The following is an 18,705-nucleotide window of genomic DNA, read 5'->3' on the forward strand; positions in this document are numbered from 1 at the left end:
ATACACGATTCCACAGCCACAAGAATGTGTGGTGTGTAGACTTCCATGTGCCACACAGACCCATCTACAATGGAACACAAGGGTGGGACTCCCATGTAGCACATTTCAGGAGGCAGCCCTGTGCACACCCACACGGACACAGACTTACGTACTGCACCACAGAACATACACTAAGATTCACACTCAGACTCACAGAGAGGCAAGTGCAGAGTGCACATACACTCCTGTCTCCTGTGTATATGAGTGTTCTGGGACACAAGCACATGCTTATGTACATGCAGGTCTCACCAGGCCCGGCCCAGCCCCAGAGCTATTCTGGGCCAGGCGTAGGGCCAACAAGGTCAGAGATGACCAGCTCCCAGCAGGCCCCAGGCACTGTGTCCCAGGCCTAAGGCAGCCCAGCCCCCACTTTCAGCCCAAGCTAAGTCCAAGATGTCCCGGATCCAGCCTAGCTGGGACTGGAAGGATACCCACTCCCCACGCTCTGCCACCCCAGAGCTGTGCCTGGAGCCCTGGGATTTCTGGCTCCAGGAGTGAACTGTCCACAGGTCCCCCTGGCCACTATCAATCGACTCTGCCCAGGGCTTCCAACCCAGAGGCCCAGGAAACTGGACTAGGTCCCTACAGGAAACCCACAAGAGCTAAAAATAGCACACAAAGGAAAGGACAAATAGGGTTCCACTGGCCAGCATTCAGGCCACCATGCATGGAGGGGACACTGTCTTCCAGGGGAGTCTGGTCTGAGGGTCTAGAGCTCTGCCCCCCCCTCCAAACTTGATGGGCCCTACTGGTAGTAATGTGCAGGGGGATCTGGCACTTCATAAGAAATAGAGATATTACTGGACAGGGGGCAGAACCCTGGCTTGGGGGGCCACACGCTGAGTCTGAGGGTCACTCCGTTCCTGTGTGATCTTACACAAGGCACAAGCCCTTTCTGGTCCTCAATTCCCCATAAGTGCACAGAGGGGAGGAAGAAGAGCCTTCAAAGATGGAGAAGGCATCAGCTTTCAGGATGTTTCTCTTACCATGGTGTTTCACACTTTGGAGAATTTGGAAAATGTAAATGTTTGAACAATAAGGCATTGAATGAAGTGCTACTGGTTTTTAATACAGCATAATATCACACTGCGTCTCCCCACAATGGCCACAACAGTCATAACAACTAGCATTTTCTGAAGGCTTGTGATGCGCAGGTGCCATGATACTATAGTTATACCCACTTTCCAGATGAGGGATTGAAGCCCACCGAGGTCTCACAGATGTATGTTCCTGCCCCCAGAAGACTTTCTTTTAAGCTTTAATAACTTGAGAAACTACAGAGTATAAAGGCCACAAATCTATAAGAAACATAATACAAAAGTTTCATACTTAAAGTTTCTTCATGCTCACTTAGTTTTGTGAATTTTGGATAATAACCTCAACCTTGCCAGGCAACTTTTGCCAGCTTTACAAAAGGCAAAAAAGGAAACTTAAGTAAGCGCCCAAATTGCATTTCTTGCAAATCTGTAGCTTTATACTTCTGAGGTTATAAGTGCTTGAAACTGTCCTATTTCAGGACAGCCTGTTCTTTTAATTTTAAGTCAGTTTGACTTCAAAGCCTGTCTAACAGTATTTGACTGTATTTGGGGCACGTGGGGATCTGGGATTCTGGTGCTGGGTAAAAGCTCTGGGTGAAAAAGTATAGGATGGGGGCACTTGGGTGGCTTAGTGGCTGAGCGTCTGCCTTTGGCTCAAGTCGTGATCCTAGGGTCCTGGGATCGAGTCTCGCATCGGGTTCCCCATGGGGAGCCTGTTTTTCCCTCTGCCTATGTCTCTGCCTCTCTCTGTGTGTCTCTCGTGAATAAATACAATCTTTAAAAAAAAAAAAAGTACAGGATAAATAGCATGCAGCAAGATCTCAACTATGTCCAAGAGCCTGCAGAGAAGTGCGGGGAGGCTGGCCACTGCATGATTTCCCTCTCAGGGAAAGTCAGCATGTGCTCAGCATTCCCATAAACCTTAGTTTAATATCCCTCCCAACCGCCCCTTGATGAGAGTCTTGCTCTCTCCATTCCATAGATGAGGAATTCAAAGCAGACAGGTGTAATGGCTTGCCCAAGGTCACGGTCAGGCCCGCTAACCTCAGCCCGGTCCAGCCAAGGCCTCTCTGACCCTGTGTCCCAAGGGTGCTCTCCCTGGCTGGTCAGTGAGGCTTTCCTTAGCCTGGCCTACAACAGATGGCATGAGGAAGTGGGAACTTCAGCCAAGTGACTTGAGCTCTAGTAGAATTCCTGTTTGCCTGGCTAGGACAGGCCTGGGGAGGATGGGGTGACCGTGCTCACCCAGCCCCCAGACTTTACCACCCACTGTTGAGGATCCCTTGGCCCAGCTGTCCTTCACCAGTGGCTCTCCTGTTTTTCTGCCTGCCTTGTGATCGCCCAGCCCTGTCACCTGTGGGTGTCCAGAGCTGGCCCCTCTGCTCTCTGCTGTGGCTCACCCTGCTCCTTGCCCATCCCCTCCAGCCCCAGGCTCTGAATCTACAGGATCCCTAGTTCTGAGGGTGGGCCCAATGCCCAAAGCCCCTCGGTCTGCTCCACTGGTGTCCCTAGTGATGAAGAATGCAGGGCTCAACACCTGGGCTGCTTGCTTCTCCAGCACTCAGCAGGCAGGAGATAAATAACAATGGAAGGAAGGAAAGAAGGAAGGAAGGAAGGGAGGAAAAGGGAGAGGAGGAAGGATGGACCAGAGGGGTCTCCCCACCCCAGATCTCCCTCCTCCTCCTCCTCTTCCTCCTCCAAAGCCCTCCTAGTCTCCACAGCTCCTCAGATACACCCTCCCTCCATCCCTGGGTTGTCAAGGCTCCTCCTGGAGTGAGGACCAGTGTACCTGTAGGCCAGGCTCTGTATGAGGTCAAGCTCAGACTGGAGTAAAAATTGGGGCTCAGACTAGGGCAGAGGCTCAGAGCCAGAGTCAGAAAATGGTCCTCCCGCCCTTCCAGGTGGAGCCTTCCCGGTCCCACGGGGCAGCAGATGCTGGCTTTTTCAGGAACCTTCCATAGCACCCGCAATTAGAGACTGGCCATACCAACCCCTGGTCCCCATCCCCCCCTCTAGCTCTGGTGTCCAGAGTGACCAGAGCCGTTTCTGGGCAGGAAGCCAGCCCAGAAAGCCCAGGACATCCCTGAGCGCCTGTCACTATGGCGACCTGCCTGCCAACCCCCCTCCCCCCACTCCACCCCTCCTCCACCACCACCAGCCCGGGTCCAGTAGGGTTTTTCAAATTCAGAACGTCAGACTGGGAAGGGCCTCCTAGATCAGCAGATCCTAGCCCCTCCCCTTCCCCCAGATGGAGAAACTGAGGCCCGAGTGGGGCCCGGGAAGGTGGGAACCGGCCGTTCGGGGACCTGCCCCCTGCGGGTCCTCCCTCCTTCCCTCCTCCCTCGCCCCGGCTCCCACCCCTCGCCCCCCCCCCCCGTCGGGTTAGGGAGGGCGATCGGACTCCCCGGGAGGTGGGGGCGGGAACCAGACACCGACGATGAATAAATGATGCCCGCTGGCGGCCTGCGCGGCTCTCCGGGCAGTCACCCCGGCAGCCGGCAGCCGCGCCCCGCTCGGCGGCCCCCACCTGCGCCCGAGGATGGCTGGGCTGCGGCGGGGCGCGGGGCCCCCCTGGGCGCTGGGCGGCGCGGCGCTGGGGCTCTGCCTCGCGGGGGTCGCCGCGCAGCTGGTGGAGGTGAGGCGGGCGGGGCGGGGCGGGGGGGGGCTGGGGGCCGGGGCTTGGGGGACGCCCTTGGGACCCGGGGCTGGCGGTTGAGCGCCCCCGGCTGTGCGGACCCCCGACCTCAGGGTCCCTGTCTGACGGGAGGGCACGGCCCCTGATTTCAGGGACATCCATTCTGGGAGACTCACCCTGACCCCAAGGATTCCCAGTCCGACTGGGGGTACAGCTTTGCCGTCTTGCCTTGGGTCTAATGGGGGGAGCGAGGGAGGGGGCGGGAAGGCATAGTCCTTGGTGTCAGTGACCTCTAGTCTGATGGGGGACATCTAGTCCCTGGTATCAGGGTCCGCTGGAGGAAAAAGCTCCTGCCGCCAGAGATCCTGCGGGGTCCCCTGCCTAATGGGGGAGACGGAGCCTTGGGAATCTGGAGGGTCGGGGCAGGAGGATGAGACCCTTTATAGAGCAGCCGCGTGTTGAGTTCAACTCCCCGTAGAAGCACTTGGCCCTGGAGGGGAGGTGTGGGCAGGGCAGACCCCGGGGACTTGGGGGTCTTCCTTGGCCCTGGTGATGATGGAGAGCCAGCAAAGGTCTCTGAGCAAGGGGAGAGCTGTGGTCGAGTCCTGGGGTGGAAGGAGGAGGATAAATTGGAAGAGGGCACGTAACTGGGGGAGCTGGGGGTGCTGCTCAGATAGCCCATCAAGAGAGGTGAGGAGGGTGGCTGGGGTGGTCGACCAGGAGCTTGGCTGGGGCCAGAAAGGGCTGGGAGGGGAAGAGTGGAGGCCATTGCAGCCTCCCTGGCCCTCCATAACTCATTCCTGCTGAGCCGCAAAGGGGACCCCAAGGGGCAGACCAGATCTGGAGCATGAGGCCAGAGGGAGAAGGCCCAAAAGGCAGGGCCAGGGAGAGGGGCGGGGGGGTAAGACCTGTGCAGGCAGGAGCAGAGAGAAGAAGGCAGAGAGACAGAAGAACAATAGACAGCTAGGCCCTTGGAGACAGGTGCCAGGGGACAGGTCGGGAGAGGGAGGACAGAGCCTTATCTTGAGGATCTAGGAGGAGGACACAGCCCTGAACCTGAGGGTCCAAGGGACATGAAGACAGAGCCCTGAACCCCGATACTAGCCTGTCCCTGCTGCTGACCAGGGAGTGTGATCACAAGGCTGGGCGGGAGTCAGATGTCAGCTCCAGTGGCCCTGTAAGGGGAGCCAGGCTGGCTGGAACCCCACGGAGTGTACCTGGGCCCCTTACTGGCTGCCCCAAGGCCTCAGGTGTAGAAATTGAGCTGGTCTGGGTGCGAAAGAAGGCTGAGGGTGGGGGTCATGTCAGTTCTGAGCCAAGGACTCTTCTCCTCAGCCTCCAGGAGGACATCTCCTTGCTTATCGAGGGAAATTGCATTTGGAGTCCATCAGCCTGCCATCTGCCTACAGCCTGAGCAAGGGCCTGGCTGAGCCCAGGGGATCCAGGGAAGCACCAGAAAGAGAGGGAAGGGCTGGAGTCCACAGCACCACCCACCGCAGCCGGCATCATTTCTCCATCTGAGAGGCTGGGGCTCCCGAGCTTTGGAGTTCAGACCCCCAGCACTGCTGACCACAGAGATGCCCCACTGTTAACTGTTACCCTCTATCCAAGATCCCTATCAGGGTGAGATTGTAAGGTCAATTCCATTCAGAACAGCGCTAGAACAAGAAGGTGTCAGAAGTGGGCTTTCAGCTGCCCAGGCTCAGAATCTGAGACCTCAGATTCTTCCAGCCATACAGCCCAGCCGGGCCAAACATCCTGAGCCTTAGGATCGGGGGCCCCACCACTGCCCAGACCCTGGTCCTGACTCTGCAAACTTAGGTCTGACCACACACGTACTCCAATCACAAGTGTGCTCTGTACACACAAATATGTGCCCAGCCCTACAGGTGTCCCAACCCCACACACACGTGCCCCAAACCCACAGATGTGCCTGACCCCACACACATGTTCCTTGACCCCACACACATATGTCTGACCCTATCAAGGGGCATGTGTCAGGCCCCTGGGATGATGCTGAGGAGGGGTATCTCCTCAATTTTCCCACTCTGATTGGGTAGAGAGCTTCCCAGAAAGCCCTGGCACCACCCCACTCAAGTTACAGATGGAGACACTGAGATCTAGAAGAAAGAAGTCACCCATCCCAGTTTACCCTGGTTAAGAGAAAATACCCGGGGAATCGTGTTCGAATCCCAAGCACACAGATTACCTGGGACGGGTTGCTGGTCCTCTCTGAGTGTCCCCAACACATGCTACAGGGCGGTGTCCTTTCGATGAGGAAGCCCCTGACTTGTGGTAGGTGCCCAACCCATGCTCGTGGATCAGGAGAAAGACTGGGTAGGTGGCTGAGCTGTGCCTTGCCTTTCTTTCCCAGAAAGCAGAAGAGACTCCAGGTCTGTCCTTATTCGGTTAATCAGGAGACAGTCAATTCCACGGATGCCCCGGGGTCCTCTCTCCCTCTGAGCGCTAACCTCCCCCACAGCATCCCTCAGCCAAACTTGGTGACAGAGATAGGGTCATGTCCCTCTCAGCCCGTCAGGTTAGGGACGGGTCCTGCGCAGACCCATCAGGGCCATTTACCCTAGACTCCCAGGGCTAGGTGGCATCTCCCTGCCGAGGTGGGAGGTGGCAGGCTGTGCGTATAACTTTTGGCCTCTAGGTGCCGCTGTCGCATTGCAGACTAATTACCCAGTCCTGTCCTGGGAGGACTCTGGCCTAGCCTCTGGTCAGAAGAGGTGACTCTGGCAGGATGGGCAACAGTTGAGGTCACCGGGTGCGAGTCCTGGCCAGGCAGCAGAGCCACGGGTCCTGAGTCCGGCTCCACACGCACACCCCACACACACGGAGGATGCTTGGGAGCAAAGTCCCCCAGGACAACACAGGCCTCGCCTTGTCTCTGGCCTTGGTCCTGAGACCCCATCTGCCTGTGGGGCCCAGGACTGGAAGATGAGGAGAGACGAGCAGGCTGCCCAGCAGGGACTTGAACCTGAGTGGGACAAGCCATCCACCTTTGGCCCTCCAGGCCTTGGTGTCCCCAACTATCCCCAGGCACCCTTGTACCCCAGGTCCCTGGCTCCATGTTTCTGGGGCTCTGCTTTCTTCTTGTGGCTCTAAATTGGAACTTGCCAAGGTCCAGGGCGGTGGCCGTGAATGTCTACGACACTTGATTCTAGGAGATTCTGGAACACTTGGGCTGAGTCCTCCCTCAAACCTGGGCCTCTCTCTGCCCAGCCCCAGCCCCTGGCTGCTGCCTGGCTCACTTCCCTCTCTCCCAACCTGCAGCCCAGCACGGCCCCGCCCAAGCCCAAGCCGCCCCCACTGACCAAGGAGACGGTGGTGTTCTGGGACATGCGCCTCTGGCACGTGGTGGGCATCTTCTCGCTCTTCGTGCTGTCCATCAGTGAGTAGCTGCTCCCTTCCCTCCCCCCACACCCTGCGGGAGCACAGCGACACCCTGCACCACCCTCCTACCCCCCCAAACCACCCCCAGGGGCTCAGAACAGCAATTCCGGGCATTGCAAGCAGGCCAGTCGCCCGCAGGAGGCCCGCTGTGGTTTCTGGCACCTCCTGATCTACACAAAGTCCCTGTGGAGGGCTGACAGGCTGGTGGTGACCTGAAGTATTCAGCCCAACTGGGACACAGCCACATGGCAATTACAGTAATTACAGGGGACTCCACTGAACCAGGATGAGGACGTGTCATTTTTCCCTATCGCTGGCCTCCTGATGCTTTTCCTGCAGCTTGGCCAGCTTAAAGGGCCCACACCCAGAGGCCCCAGCAAGGCCATCCTTGGCCACAGCTCAGCGCAGAGGCTCCCCAGACGCCCGGCAGATGTGGCTCCCAGGCTGCAAACTGTGCCTTGTCAAATCCCGTTCCCCTGGAATGACTCACACCCACCTCGATTAAAAGCAGGAGCCCCCTTCCTCTCCTGGGACTGGGTGTTGCTTGATGCAGACTCACAACAGAAATGGGCCTGGCGTGCTCCCTTCAGCCCTTCCAGAGTAAGGGAGTTGGGGAAAGGGGGCAGAGAGATGCCGGTGGATGGGGGAGGCCGCCAGGGTACAACGTAGAGTGCGGTGAAAGCTCTCACCCACCAAAGGATCGGGGCAGAGGCAGGCAAGGCAGCAAAGAAAACCCACTCCCCTGCACAGGCTTCACAGAGGTGAGGGTCCTCTTAGCTGCAGCTCGTCGGGAGGTCTTGTGCAGTTTTGCCAGGTAGGCAGCTGGAGAAGCATTCCAGGCAGAGGGGATGGTGTAGGCAGAGGTGGGAGGAAACGGCTTCCGCGCACTTCCACGCAAGGTCTCCAGGAACCCCTACAGGACTCTCACGGAGTGCATCCCAGGTGAGGGGAGCCAAAATGGCATTTAAGTGCTAGCTGGAGCTGTCCCAGGATGAGGTCCCCTGGAGGGCAGTGCCCCAGCAGAGGGCCCACCCAGATGTAAGGACTCCAAGGGAGACAAGGACATCTGATTTACATGTGCTTCTCCTGGCACCAGAAAGGCCCTCGTTGTGGGAAAATATGCACATCCCACCATCACCGTTTCTTCATGGCTGGGGTAGGAGCAGGATCTGAGCAAGAGGCTGCATTTCATTCCTAGCCAGGACAAGAACCCATCAGGCTTCTCATTGGAGGCCCTACAGCCAGTTGGTCGTGCCTGCCGCCCCACTCCAGGTGTCCAGAGAGGAAACCATGCCCCCCACCTCCCATCCCGTCACCAAAAGGCAGGGTTCAGGGGAGCATCTGCCGATAAGGAACAGAGTAGGGTGCAGGGCCAGGAAGCCTCTCTGGGGAACTCCAGGGAGCAGGAGTGAGGGCACTGAGGGGCCTCTAAACATAGAATGGCCTCTGTAGGCTCTGCTCAGCCCCGGATGGTGGAGGTGCCCAGGGCCACACAAAGTTAGCTTGGACCCAAAGAGGAGTTTGAACATGAAGAAAAAGACCAGCTCGCACTCCTCAATTTGATTCCCTAGTAAAGACTGAGAGCCCCAAAGCCCTCTGCGCAGCTGGTCACCACTCGCTGCCTTCCGTGCAGAGCCCCAGGGAGTAGGGACGGCACAGCCCCACGTCCCGGGGAGGAATCCTCTTTCCTGCTTCCCAGTGTGCTTGGGCCAAGGTGGTGCCACTGTCAGCGGCGTATCACCCGAGGACCTTGTGTGGAGGGGCGGGGGTTGGATGGGGGTGCCTCTAGAGGTCCCCTCCAGCCTGGGGACTCACATTCCAGCTCCCTGTCCAGGCCCTGGAACTCCATCCAAGACACATCGTTTCTGTTTTTGTTTTTTCTTCCTTCTTTGAAGAGAAGTGACCAGCCAGGCTGGGTGGGGCAGGCCTGGAGTGAGGGGCGGTGTCTGAACCCTGCTGCTAGGTGCCAATAGCTGAGCTCCCTTCGAAGCCCCGCCGGCCTCGGCCTCGCAGTGCCTGGGACCAGCCTTTGTGGAGAGCCTGAGTAAGCACGGCGCGAGGACGTGCCTGGCGGGCGGCTGGGAGAGGCCCCAAGCCAGCAGGGTCGGGGCCACAGACGTACACACAGGGGCCTGAGGAGGCCAGAACCCGGCTCTTTGAAGAACAGCTCGTCATTTACCCCTCACAGCAGTGCAGAGTCAGACCTACCACTGGGGTCTCGTGAAGCCCCCCAGAGGTCCTGGATGCTGTCAGCCACCCCCACCCATCCCTTGGGGAGTCCCGTTCCATCCTCAGGAGCAAAGGCTTTGAGATCGTCTTATGCACTCATGCATTCATACATTCTTTTTTTTTTTTTTTTTCATTCTGTGAATCTGGGCAAGACTTAGTGGGGCCACAAGATTTGGCTGAAGGGGTTACACAAACTGACCCCAAAGAGTGCTCCAGCCCCGGCTACCCTGGCCTGATCCATCTTCCCTAAAATAGGCCTGGCTTGTCCTGTTTGGCCCTCATGCCCCCAGAAGTCTGCCAGGAAGTTATGTCTTGTCATCTGATTTATAATAGGAAGCAGCCCCGTCCCCTCCCCTGAGGCCGGGGCCAAGGTGGTCAGACTATGGGGCCTTAGAAAAATAAACTCAGGCCAGCCGGGTCCTGGCAGCCCTGTCCTACCCTGCCTGTCACTAGACAGGGCAGCTCCGTTCTCTGGCCCAGCTCGCGTGGGCACAGCTGCCCTCAGCCGGAAAACCGCCCTGGAATAACTGTCTGAGGTGAACGCCCCACGGCAGGGTCTGTGCCCGCTGGTGGGCTCTCGCAGCCAGGAGAAGCCCAGGCTTGTCCTCAGGGAGGATGAGGAGGACACTGGCATGTCCTCCACTGTCTGAGCTCCTCTCAGGAGCTTGGGGAGGAAGAAGGAGGAAGCTCCAGGAGCCCTGGGTGGGAACACAGGACAGCCTTGGGGCGGCTGGAGCTTGAGTCACCGTCACCATGCAGGCCTCTGCCCTGACCTCCAGGGGCCTCGGTCTAGCCAGAAAGCCAGACCAATGACATGACCTGGTGGCCTGTGCAAAATGAAAGTGTGAGACCCCTTGGTCAGAAACCATTAGGAACAGTGACAGCAGAGCATTAAGCCAAGTGCAAGGCCCTTCTGAGAGTGGCCCCTGGTGCGACTGCCTGAGGTTGGCCCGGCTTAGGAGAAAGGGCTCGGAAACCCCAGAGCCCACAGGGGTCTTGAGCCTTCAGCCAGCATCTCCTGGGGGAGGCACCCGTGGGTAGGTGAGGACAGGTCTGAGATCTGGGTCCCATCCCTGGGGTGGGTGTCTGAGCTCCAGCCTCGGCCAAGCCCACCCCGTTCCCCCTACAGTTATCACCCTGTGCTGTGTCTTCAACTGCCGCGTGCCACGGACCCGGAAGGAGATTGAAGCCCGGTACCTGCAGCGGAAGGCCGCCAAGATGTACACAGACAAGCTGGAGACGGTGCCACCCCTCAACGAGCTCACAGAGATCCCCGGAGGTGAGTGAACCAGGAGCCCCAGCACCCCTCGCACCCCCTGCCACCACCTGTCTCAGTTGGGCCAGCCAGTTAGCTCCTCAGTTCCGCTGACCAAGGGTGGCCCTGCGCCTCCCCTCTGCCTGCATTAAATTCAGGATGGGGAGCCAGCCCTGTCCATGGAGACCAGAGCCCAGAAATGGGCCCCAGCATGAGGCAGATAATGCAAGGAGCTCTTCTGCAGGTAGGAGAGGCTTGGAAGGAAGCAGCGAAGGGCTGGAGGCAGGAGGATCTGATCTGGGCCCTAGGACCCTGCCTCACCCCTACTACCCACCTCTCCTTTACTCTACAGAGGATAAAAAGAAGAAAAAGAAGGACAGTGTGGACACAGTGGCCATCAAGGTAGAGGAGGATGAGAAGAATGAGGCCAAGAAGAAGAAAGGGGAGAAATGAGGAGGGCTTCCTAGAGGTGGCAACTGGAGCTGGCTGGCCGTTGTGCTCAAGTCCTGGCAGGGGTCTAGGCATCTTGGACTCCAAGGTCATCCATGGACCACAGAGGTTACAGAACACCCTCTTCTTGGCTCCGAGGAGGCTGCTGCAGCCCCATCCCTATGGCCCATCAGGGGCAGGGACAGGACTGCACCTGGTGTCCTGCCTTGAAGCCTGGACTCTGCTCCTTTCACCTCAGCCACATGGCCGCTCAGCAAAGATGGTCTTGGGCCACTGCTCCCCCCTGCAGATCCAGAGTGGCTTCACATCCACCCAGACGTGCCTCTGTCCCTTCTGCCGGGAACAGCAGTGGCTCTACTGGGGTGATGGGAAATGGGCTCTCTTGGGAGGAGATGGCTGAACTGGATGGGCTAGAGTGTGAGGCCACACCCGGGCTGGCCGCGAGGAAGCTGTGGCAGCACGAGGCTCTCCGACTTCTCTAGATAGCAGCCCTAGTGGCCAGGGAACCACTCCAGGCCCAGCAGGGGTCCTGGCCCGGGCAGTGAATAGAGCTGCCCAGAGGCAGGGGAACTTCAGCCCAGCAGATACCATGTGCCCATGTACCATGGGCAGCTGCACTGCACTGGAGCTGAGGTTGTCTGTAGGCCAAGCTTGAGGCCTGGGGGTTCAGGGCTGGGGCTGTAGGGGGTCAGTCAGGGATGCAGAAGGCTGAGGCCAATGGGCCAAAGGGAGAAGGGAAGAAGGCTGGTAGCTGGGCCCCATCTTGGGGGACCAGGGAATCCTGAAGAAGCCAAGGGAAGCGCTGATCTGTGCCAGAGGTCCCTTTGAGGTGGTGGGGGTTGTCGGGGCCCTAGGGGACCACCGCAGAGGGCAGTCAGGGGCTGAGGCAGCAACCAGCCTTCCACCTGTTGAGCAGAACAGCACACAGCTTCCTCTTCTACTGTCTCAACTACAGCGCCTCAGAGAATCACTACTGACCAGAGGGTAAAGGCCCAACCACCACCCAAAGACTGAATCTTCGGGGAGGGGCCATGCAGAGGGATTTCCAGATAGTACTCAGATCTGGGCCTGGAAACTAAGGAGACACCAGAGTTTCCTGAGCCCGGGTGGGGGCGGGGGGAGCTGCTGGAAAATCTCACGCTGCCTCTGCCTTGGCAGCCTGCAGAGATTTGTAAATAAAGCTGAGTGCCTTCTCGTACCTGAGTGACCTGAGATGACCCTGCGGGATGCCCTGTCCCCAGATCATACGTGTGAAGGGTGACACAGCAGTGAGAGGTGGCACAGGCCAAGCTGCAGCTCCCCCCAATTCCGACTTTTCTCCCAGCCTGAATTAGGATGAGCCAGAGGGAGAAGTGGTAGCCAAGAGGCAGAGGGGCAGCTGCAGACAGCTTGGGTGTGGAGACCGGGGGCCCCACCACACCACTTTGCCTTCCATGGTCTGAGCCCACTGCTGGGGACTCAAGAGGAGTCAAATCTGGATCCCGACCTGGAGCTGGATCACTATTCTACAAAGAGAGGAATCCAGGCAGACACTGGCCATGGAGCAGGTGAGGGGCCAGAGAAATTGCAGAGGCCCTGCTGTGGGCTCTGAGTGCTCACACTGCCAGGAAGGAGCCCTGACTCAGCCCTCACAGTCCAGCCTGTGGGCTTCTTGTGCAGAAAGTTCAGGTCGTGGCAAAAGTCACACTACCCATACAGGCCGGAGCCCTCCTGTGTGGCTCTGGCAGCAGAAGCCCAGAGGGGCAGAGGTCACTGGAAGTCACACCGAGAAGCAGCTGGTAAAGCCTTGGGGGGAGCATCTGCCCTGCCAGCTGCTCACTGGCCTCTGACCTGTGGCCTCTACTAGTCTTTTAGGGACAGGCTCCGCTGCTGATGGATGATGTCTGATCCCAGTGGGCACCTGCCCCAGGCTCTAGGCAGGGGGGAAGGTCAAAGTTCACTACAGTGCTTCGGGGCAATGACAGGGTGGTTCCAGCTCCTGGCCAGGGGACAGACCAACATGGAGGACAGCCTGATTCCCACTAAAGTATCACAGAAAACACACTCACCTCCCTGGCCTCACTGTCCTGGCAGCTCAGCTTCAGCCTGGATGCTACGTTCTAGACCCCAGGATCATCCCTATACACTCCCTCCAACTGCAGGTGGAGGTGGACTGGAGGCTCTGCACTTTCCAGTAGAGATGATCTGAAGTCCCCCCTTGGACCCCCATCTGGCTCACTCATCACCTCCAGCTCAAGCAGGCCCAGGAAGGAAGCAGCTGGGGAAGAGAAGCGTTTAATGAAGCACTTCACATCTGCCCTGCCCTGTGGGGCCAGGGGAGCAACATCTGCAGGATCCTGGGCACAGAGGGTGAGGACAGCAACCCCAGGGACACCATGAGGGTGTCAGAGGGCCGAGAGCAGGCCAAGAGGCAGTGATAGCACCAGGAGCAGGGCCCTGGATGGGGTGGGAAGGTCCTGCCCACTGACACGTTCCCAGATCCAGCGCTGGTAGGAGGTGACCTGCAGGTAGATGGGCGGGGCCTCACTCTTCGAGCAGCCAGGGCCCCAGCTCACCAGGCCCACCAGGTACCACATGGTGTCCACAGAACAGGCCAAGGGCTCACCACTTATCTCCTGTGGGGAGAGGTGGGGAACAAAGAGGATCAGGGGAGCTAGGTGTGGCCAGAGGGAGATACGCCCCAGCTCTAGGACAAGCACAGTGACCTCACACCACATCTCTCCCACAGCCCCCACCCCACCCACCCAGGGGGTCACATAGCTGACAGGTGCCCTAGAGGTCCAGACCCAGGAGACCTCCCTCAGAGGGGTTCTCCATCCCACTTCTTCCTCCTCTCCAACCTTCATCTCCCATCTCTCCCTCTGGTCTCCCATCCCTCCCCTTTGAGCCTGGCCACCCTGCACTCCGACACCACTCCTGGCCGGGGCCCCTGGAGGTGAGAGGGCAAGGAGAGAGGTGCTCACATAGCAAAACTGCTCCCTGTCAAAGTCCTCTGCACAGACCATCTTGGAGTCCACGATCCGAACCATTTTGGGGACTTTGGAGATCTTGTGGTATATCTTGTCACACGCCTTGCTGTTCAGGATGGTGACCCCCTTCTCCTGAATGGTCTGGAACTGGGGCCATACGCCTGTGGGACAGGCCCTCACAGTTCAGGCTTGGCGCCTATCGATGCCGCCCGCTGCTACCCACCTGGTGGCTGTCCTCTGCCCCGGGCCCACTCCTCCAGCCTCTGATGAGCTGCTCCTAGAGATTTTGAAGCAGGATGCCCAGCCTGACCTCAGCCCTACAGAGACCCATCCACAGGGTCTGTTCCTACTTTAGAGGCTTGCCTTCTGTCTCCATCTCGAAGGCCTGCCCAGCCCCTCACAGGTCCAAATCCCTCCTTTACTCAAGTCTTCCCCAAAGGCCTCTTCCACCCTAGCTAGCCTGGACCCCCCTCTCTGGGCCCCAGGAACTGTGTCCTCCCCTCCCTCCCTCCCTTGTCCTGTCTCCTCCTCCCTCTCACCAGTATGACTCTGTCTCTAGCCAGAGCCGCTCGGGGACAGACAGACTTCCAACCATCCTCAGCCATTCCCCAGATAGGCTATGGCAGGAGAGACAGCCATCCTCACCCCCAAGCTGGAGCCACCATTTTTTTAGGCAAGCTGGCTCCCTGAAGCCATAGGGAAGAGCACCTCTCTTATGAAAAACAGGGGCTCCCTGAATGCACTGGGCATTCCTAACACTCATAAGGAAATGCCCCCTGGATGGGCCCAGGACGACACTCCCACTCTCTGGGCCTTGCTCCATCCCTTGTGATGATAAAGGGATCAAGTGAGGTCCATTGGGGGCAGAGGGAAGCCACATGTGGACTCAGTGACTTTCAAACTCTAAGGGTGCACATTGCCCCTAACCAACCATGTGGGATCTTTGGGGGAACTTTTTACAGCTCCTCTCACTTCCAGATGTTCTGCTTCAAGTCCTGGACGTCCTGGGATTACACACAGACAGTGAGTTATTACTCTGTGCCCCTCTGCCTTCCAGGAAGTCCTGGCCTGGGGCTGAGGGTTCATGGGCAATCTGGAACCCCTAAGGCCTGAATGGCCATGATGCACTCACTGCCAAGACCCCTAAGGGGAAGGTGAGGAGACCGCGACAGGAAGGTGTCTCAGAATCATCTGTCCATGGGAGAACCCAGCCTGCACCTGGGTCCTCTCTCACCCCACCTCCCCATCCAGTCTGGGGAGGCCTGGACTCACCGTTAACCCTGGGGAGTCCCCAGCCTGTCACAGTGCAGAAGGAGCCGTCCTTCACCTCAAAGTCCAAGCCAGGCAGGCAGATGGGCCAGACGTATTTGTTGTACGTGACTGCCCATGCGAGCTTGAGGAGGCCAATGTCGTTGGCCCGGCCCACCCAGGACCAGTACTGATGGGACCGGTACTCTTTGTTTAAGATGACCTGGTATACCGGGATGTCAGATGTCGTCTGAGACACCTCATCAATCCTTGGACTCCCCACCCGCACTGAATAGGTAAAATCATGCCTAGGGGAAACACGAGGGGGTCTGTCATCAGCTCCAGGCACCGCACCCCATGCCTCCACTCCATTGTCACACTCGGAGCAAATACAGGCAGGCCACCCACCTGCTTCAAGCCCCCTGACCCCCAGCCCTCTCGCAACAGATGTGAACAGGGCCCTGCTCACACACTATGTGGTCCAGCCTCTACAGCAACCCTGTACTTCATGGAGATGAAACTGAGGCTCAGAGAAGCCTAGCAATCAGCTCCAAGGCTACACAGCCAGCAAGTGGCAGAGCTGGGACACGGATCCAGTGTTCTCTGGTTCCAAACTCTGGACTCTGTCTGGCACCCCGTGCCGTGTCCTGGAAATGACAGAGGCCTGGCACCATCAATCAGCCCTCCAGCCTCCTTTCCCAGTATGGCCCTCAAGTCTCCAGGTCGGTGCTTAGACTTGGAGCAGGCTCTTCCAGGCAGCACAGATGTTGCCCTCAGTCCAGCTGCCCTGGCTCCCGAAGATAGGCATGCCCTCTCTCTTGGCCCCACATTGCCCAGACTCCCCTGTGAGCACCTGTCTTCTCATCTGCCTTCCCCAGCAACCCAAGAGGAGTCAGGTGTCCCCTCTCTGCCCCCAGGGCCCAGGCCAGGGCCCGGCTTCAAGGGAGTGTCAAGGGCTATGGGTCAGACAGAGGCAGGAATGAGTAACTGAAGCAAAGGGTGTGGAATGAAAGAATTAGGACCTCCTTTCTGGCTAGCAACAGAAAGGAGGCCCTGGCCAGGCCTTCCAAGCCCCCGTCGCTTATCTGTGGCATGACTGTGAAGGATTGGGGAGCCAGGTGAGGGCAGCAGCACACACCCCCCACCCATCCTCAGACAAGGAATCTTTGGGACTCAGCCTCCCCTTGCTGAGGGCAGGAGTGAGGCGGGGGCCAGGATCTCGGGGAAGTGCAGAGGGCACAGCAGCTGCCGAAGGACCAGCGACCTTTCCACCCACCCACCTAGGCCCCGACTCACTGGATCAGGCAGTGGGCCACGGTCAGCACCCACTGGGAGGCAATGAGGGTCCCAGCGCAGATATGTGTGCCATTGGCCTGCACACTGACCATCCATGGCCACCGCCGAGCCATGGACTCCGGGTCCCTGAGGGTGGGGTCCTGCTCCTGGGAGGAGCCACAGGCTGAGGAGGAAGGTGAGAGCTTGATGCAGCACGGGACCCTGCAGCCCCATCCCAAGGCACGATCCCTTGCCTCCCATCAGGCCCACCTCCTGCCTCTCCAGCTGTGGGCCACACTCAGGCAGTGATTCTCTTTTCCCACTGGATTTCTCTTTTTCCACATGAGGACTGCAGTCTGCAGCCTCCAAAGGGCCTCAGTGTCCCCCAGGGAGCACTCTCTCTGCTCCCAAAGCATGAGCCCCAGAGGTTCCCAGTCACCAGCCTGGTGCAGCCTTGGCCCCCCGAGCTCTGGCCAGATCCTTCAGAAACTCATCCACGTTTCCATCTGGCCCTTTCTACTTCGGCCAAGGCAGTCCCCTCTGCCTCCTCTGGGAGCCGTCCCGTGATTCACTGATACGACCCAAAACGAGAGTGGGCCAGGGGCATGAACAGACACACCCCCAGGACGACACCCCTGCTGCGCCAACACAGAAGCTGGTCCTCCGGGAAGTGTAGACTTGCAGCACACTGAGGCTCTGCTCCACACCACCTGCCAGGCAAAATTCACCCACCCGGCACCAAGTGTTGGTGGGGGTTACCGCTCCAGCTTGCTCACTGCTGGCTTGGGTGGGGGGATGTTGGTGGGTACAGCCACTCTGGAAAAGTTCTCACCCTGAAGATGCACGCATCCAATCTCACAGGAGCCCAGCCCTGGTGTTTTCTGGGCAGTTAGTGGGTTGTGAGATCAGCGTGCATGGGCTGGCCCCCGTGTGTGTCAGCCTAACAGAGGGGGACGTCTGCACGCACTAGGTCATGGGCTCGGAGTTCCAGGATAGGAAGTAATTCTGTGGATCCTCGCTCAACATGCTGGAAAAGCCACTGCTGGAAAGACGGTGGCCCACGGGTGTGACCCCCAGAGCCACGGGAAGGCTTCCAGGAAGCTGTGCGGGAGGATCCCCTAAATCCCTGGCTGGGAGCCTCCTGGGTCGGTTGAGGGAGGCGGAAACCCGCACCCACCCCAGGCCCCTCGGGAGTGGACTCCCGTTGCTTCCGACCTCACCCGGCGGGGCCTCACCCGGGGGGCCTCACCAGGCGGGACGCGGCCCACAGGAGATGCTCCGTACAAACCTTTGCAAAAGGAACTCTCCTCTCCCTGCGGCCTGCCCCTTCCTCCGCCCCGCACCCTCCTCCCCGCGAGGCCGAGGCCACGGTACTCACTGGGGAATACCTCCTCAGTAACAGTCACGGTCCGGGCCGGGGAGGTCGGGGAGGCCGGGGAGGCCGGGGAGGCCGGGGAGGCCGGCGAGGTCGGCGAGGTCGGGGAGGTCGGCGAGGCCGCGGAGGCCGCGGAGGTCGAGGGCTGCTGCGGCGGGTCCGGGTCGGTGGGGACCTGGCGGGGGAGGCGAGGCCCGCCTGAGGGGCAGGTGGCCCTGGGGTCACAGGGGACGCCAGGGTCGTCGGAAGCGGGCTCGGACGGTGTCCCTGGCGCCGGGCCAGCCACGCAGCCTGCGGAAGGACGCACAGCGGAGTCGGACAAGGCCCGGGACGGGCCCGTGGAGGCCCCGGGAGGACTGCGGGCGGGGGGCGGGGGCGGGGGCGGGGGCTCACCCGCGGGCCTCGGCGGCAGCGGCGGCAGCAGCAGCAGCAGCAGCAGCAGCGGAAGGGCGGACGCCCCGGGGCCCCGGCGGCCCTGCCCGCGGGCGCGCGTCCTGGTCCTGCACGCAGGCTCCATCGGGGGTGGGGGTGGGGGGGAGGCAGCGAGCGCGCTGCGGAGCTCCTCTCGCGACGGCGCCCCCCGTCTGCCGCCCGCGCCGGCGTCCGCTGTGCCGGACGAGCGCGCTCCTGCCCCGGGCCCGCGCGGGCGCCCCCCAGTGGCCGCCCGCGGGAGCGCTCCCCGAGTGCGCCCCCCGGCTTCCCTTCTGCACCACACCTCTGCCCCCTGGGCCAGGCCCTTCCCGGAGTCCCCTTCAACCTAGCCCAGCCAATCCCTGGACCTCCTCGCCCCC

General features: G+C 59.7%; 2 protein-coding genes across 2 annotated transcripts; one reads left to right on the forward strand and one right to left on the reverse strand.

Moving 5' to 3' along the window:
* Positions 1-3,615: 3,615 nt before the first annotated feature.
* TMIE (transmembrane inner ear) lies at positions 3,616-12,245 on the forward strand. Its single transcript, XM_041763781.1, has 4 exons — positions 3,616-3,711; positions 6,994-7,111; positions 10,472-10,621; positions 10,950-12,245. Exons 1-4 carry the CDS (start codon positions 3,616-3,618, stop codon positions 11,048-11,050), a joined length of 465 nt encoding a protein of 154 aa, XP_041619715.1. The 3' UTR covers positions 11,051-12,245.
* A 1,086-nt stretch (positions 12,246-13,331) lies between these two features.
* Positions 13,332-18,431, reverse strand: PRSS50 (serine protease 50). The gene is made up of 6 exons (XM_041762400.1): positions 18,308-18,431; positions 17,918-18,205; positions 16,561-16,723; positions 15,289-15,572; positions 14,011-14,177; positions 13,332-13,662 (listed from the first exon to the last, which is right to left on the reverse strand). The coding sequence occupies exons 1-6, from the start codon at positions 18,429-18,431 to the stop codon at positions 13,432-13,434; spliced, it is 1,257 nt and encodes a 418-aa protein (XP_041618334.1). The 3' UTR covers positions 13,332-13,431.
* Between the last annotated feature and the right edge of the window lie 274 nt (positions 18,432-18,705).

This window comes from Vulpes lagopus, chromosome 7, assembly GCF_018345385.1.
Source record: "Vulpes lagopus strain Blue_001 chromosome 7, ASM1834538v1, whole genome shotgun sequence".
In the NCBI taxonomy this organism is placed as follows: Eukaryota; Metazoa; Chordata; class Mammalia; order Carnivora; family Canidae; genus Vulpes; species Vulpes lagopus.

Bases quoted from the DNA above. Each gene is read 5' to 3' on its own strand.
- TMIE (XM_041763781.1), top strand. From the start codon at position 3,616: ATGGCTGGGCTGCGGCGGGGCGCGGGGCCCCCCTGGGCGCTGGGCGGC. The intron at 3,712-6,993 runs GTGAGGCGGGCG...CCCAACCTGCAG, and splicing joins TCGCCGCGCAGCTGGTGGAG to CCCAGCACGGCCCCGCCCAA. The intron at 7,112-10,471 runs GTGAGTAGCTGC...TTCCCCCTACAG, and splicing joins GCTCTTCGTGCTGTCCATCA to TTATCACCCTGTGCTGTGTC.
- PRSS50 (XM_041762400.1), bottom strand. From the start codon at position 18,431: ATGGAGCCTGCGTGCAGGACCAGGACGCGCGCCCGCGGGCAGGGCCGC. The intron at 18,206-18,307 runs GTGAGCCCCCGC...GTCCTTCCGCAG, and splicing joins GCTGCCGCCGAGGCCCGCGG to GCTGCGTGGCTGGCCCGGCG. The intron at 14,178-15,288 runs GTGAGTCCAGGC...CCTGTCCCACAG, and splicing joins GGGACTCCCCAGGGTTAACG to GCGTATGGCCCCAGTTCCAG.